The following is a 2534-nucleotide window of genomic DNA, read 5'->3' on the forward strand; positions in this document are numbered from 1 at the left end:
CCTTCAACCTCTGATCAATTGTCTGTCTGTCTTCCTCGTCTCTTCCTGGTTCTTAGTTTTTGTTTTTTTCCCCTGAAGTCTCTTAGTATCTGGTTAGTGAGATTTTTTGTTGGATTTTTGACTCCTGCCTCCAGTGCCTGTTAACCTCCTGCCTCAGAACCTGTTTACCATTAAATCACTTAAATTCATCTTTTCCCACTCGTCTCTGCATTTGGGTCCTCAAACCAACACCACCAAATCCTGACAGATCGCAAAAAAGGGAAAAGTTTCTTCTTCCTTCTTCCCCGTCCCACTCCCTTAAATCATCCATGCAATGGAAAAACAGAACACTTTATTTTCCATTTAATTTACTCCAATTGCATTTAGAAGCTTGGGAACTTTTCTCAGCCAATAAGATGTCTCTGGATTCTTTTCAGTCAATAAGAGGCAGAAAAAAGAAAGAGAGAAAGAGCATAGGTGCATACATAGAGCCTATATCTTTAACAACCCATTCAGTCAATCCCATTAGATAGTTCCTCTTTTTCTCCCTCTCAGTGACATACCCCTTCCTTGTTCTGCTCCAGTCAGTTATGGCATTAGATATTGGTGTGTTATGCTTTAATTGTGAAGATTTTCTTAAAATATTTTGCAAGGAAACCAGGCTGACCTTACCTCATTTGGCATTCGATCCCAGAACAATACGCAAATTGCAGCTGATCTAATGAAAACCCCACAAGTGCGTTAAGATGGATGAGGAACATTTTTATTAAATGCAATTAGTACTGCTGTGTTTCACGTGCTGAGGTCACTTGGGTTTGCAATCTACGACGCCAATACAGAAGGTCTTCAGCAGCTGTGGTATTCTCAGATTGAGATTGAGAAAGATTCAATTCAGTTTATTAATATAGAGGAGCCTGGAGCTGATGGATCTGTAGATCCCCTCTCCCCTTTGTCACACTTAGTAACAAGGAACAAAAAAAAAAAAAAGAAGGTGTTTTTTCTAGATGATTACAAAAGAGTTTAAAAACCTTACTGTTTTAGTGTAATGTTAGACATTGGAGCATCATTATGATTGATAATTGTAATTGATTTCTTTAAGGGAACCACCATCATTCCTGTCCTGACTTCTGTTCTGCACGATGAGAGTGAATGGGAAAGGCCAAGCACCTTTTATCCAAACCACTTCCTAAACAAAGATGGAAAGTTCCGGAAGCGTGATGCCTTCTTGCCATTTTCAGCAGGTTAGCTTAGTTATGCTTTTAAATGGATCTTGATTCTTCAGGAACTAGTTGATGGTTATTTTTTTATAGGTCGCAGGATGTGTCCTGGAGAGAGTCTGGCCAGGATGGAGCTCTTCATTTTTTTCATTACGCTCCTGCAGCATTTCCGTTTCTCTCCTGCTCCTGGAGTCACAGAGGAGGAATTAGATCTAACTCCACGTATTGGTGGTACTCTCAGCCCCCAGCTCCACAAACTGTGCGCTATTCCTATAAAATGAGCCTGGATGTCTTTGTGCAAAAATAAATATGCAGACGGTCAGAAAGAAAGATTAAATACAATCTACCAAATACTACAAATACAATTAATGTTTGAACTTCAAGGCATATTGAGGTTTTTTTTTTTTACATTTTACAGTTTTTGCATAATTTTCACCATATTGACGATTTTAAGAGATGATTGTTGGAAGCTTGGCAAATCAATGTAAACATGGCTTGGCTTGTATTACTATAGATTTAAATGTATGTCACCTGTTTTAGTTTGACAAAAAAGGCTGCACATCGAATTACATCTGAGCTGGTAGAGTTCCGCTGACAAGATGGAGGGATTTTCCAACAGCTACGTTTAATTGTCTACATACGCCAGAGAGAAAACAAATGGTATTTAGGCTTTGATAAAATCTGGGTGTTTAGATGCATGTGTTTTTCATGTGTACTTATTAACATGCACTGTCCCAATCAAATGAATAAATGAGATAAATATCAGAAGAATTCTAGTGCACAATTATTTAAATTCCCAAACCACAGTGTTTACTACTTTCAAGTAGTTCCCATGTTAAATTGGCTATGTGTATGTAATTTTTATTATTTAAGAAAAATAAAAACTAGCCAAACCAGATCTTCGGTAGGTGCCATGCTGGTCATCTGTGGATGTTTTACATATAACACTAAAGTTTCAGACATGAAAATAATCCTCTGTGATTATGTAAACAAAATGTTCTTTTTCTCCAGCTTTTATTGTTATTACGCTGCCATTGTGTGTCACCTGGGGAGCAGTGTGGGGTTAAGGGTCTTAGCTCAGAGAGCCAGTGTGGCAGTCTGTGGGAGTGGTGCTTGAACTCAGTACCCTTGGATTCCAAAAACAATGCCCTCACCACTAGGCCACCCCTGCCCTCCAGTTAGGAGAATTTCTGAAATTCTACAAACTGAAGTTTAAATCTAATAAAAAAAATCACACAATGGTTAAGAGAAAACTCCAAATACCTGTTGTAACATGTCTGTAAAGTTCCTCTACCTACACATGGGATCTTCATTTTGCATCTGACATCATCATCCCCT

At 38.4% G+C, this 2534-nt stretch overlaps 1 protein-coding gene across 1 annotated transcript in view; it reads left to right on the forward strand.

The window, feature by feature from the left end:
• LOC107095916 (cytochrome P450 2K1-like) overlaps positions 1–1538 on the forward strand; it is a 12864-nt gene extending 11326 nt beyond the window's left edge. Inside the window, exons 6-7 of the mRNA XM_015392287.1 lie at positions 1079–1220; positions 1290–1538. Of these exons, the coding sequence (XP_015247773.1) occupies positions 1079–1220; positions 1290–1477 (330 nt within the window). The 3' untranslated portion in view covers positions 1478–1538. The remainder of the gene's footprint in view (positions 1–1078; positions 1221–1289) is intronic.
• Positions 1539–2534: the final 996 nt, after the last annotated feature.

This window comes from Cyprinodon variegatus, unplaced genomic scaffold (assembly GCF_000732505.1).
Source record: "Cyprinodon variegatus isolate N-32 unplaced genomic scaffold, C_variegatus-1.0 Scaffold584, whole genome shotgun sequence".
Taxonomy (NCBI): Eukaryota; Metazoa; Chordata; class Actinopteri; order Cyprinodontiformes; family Cyprinodontidae; genus Cyprinodon; species Cyprinodon variegatus.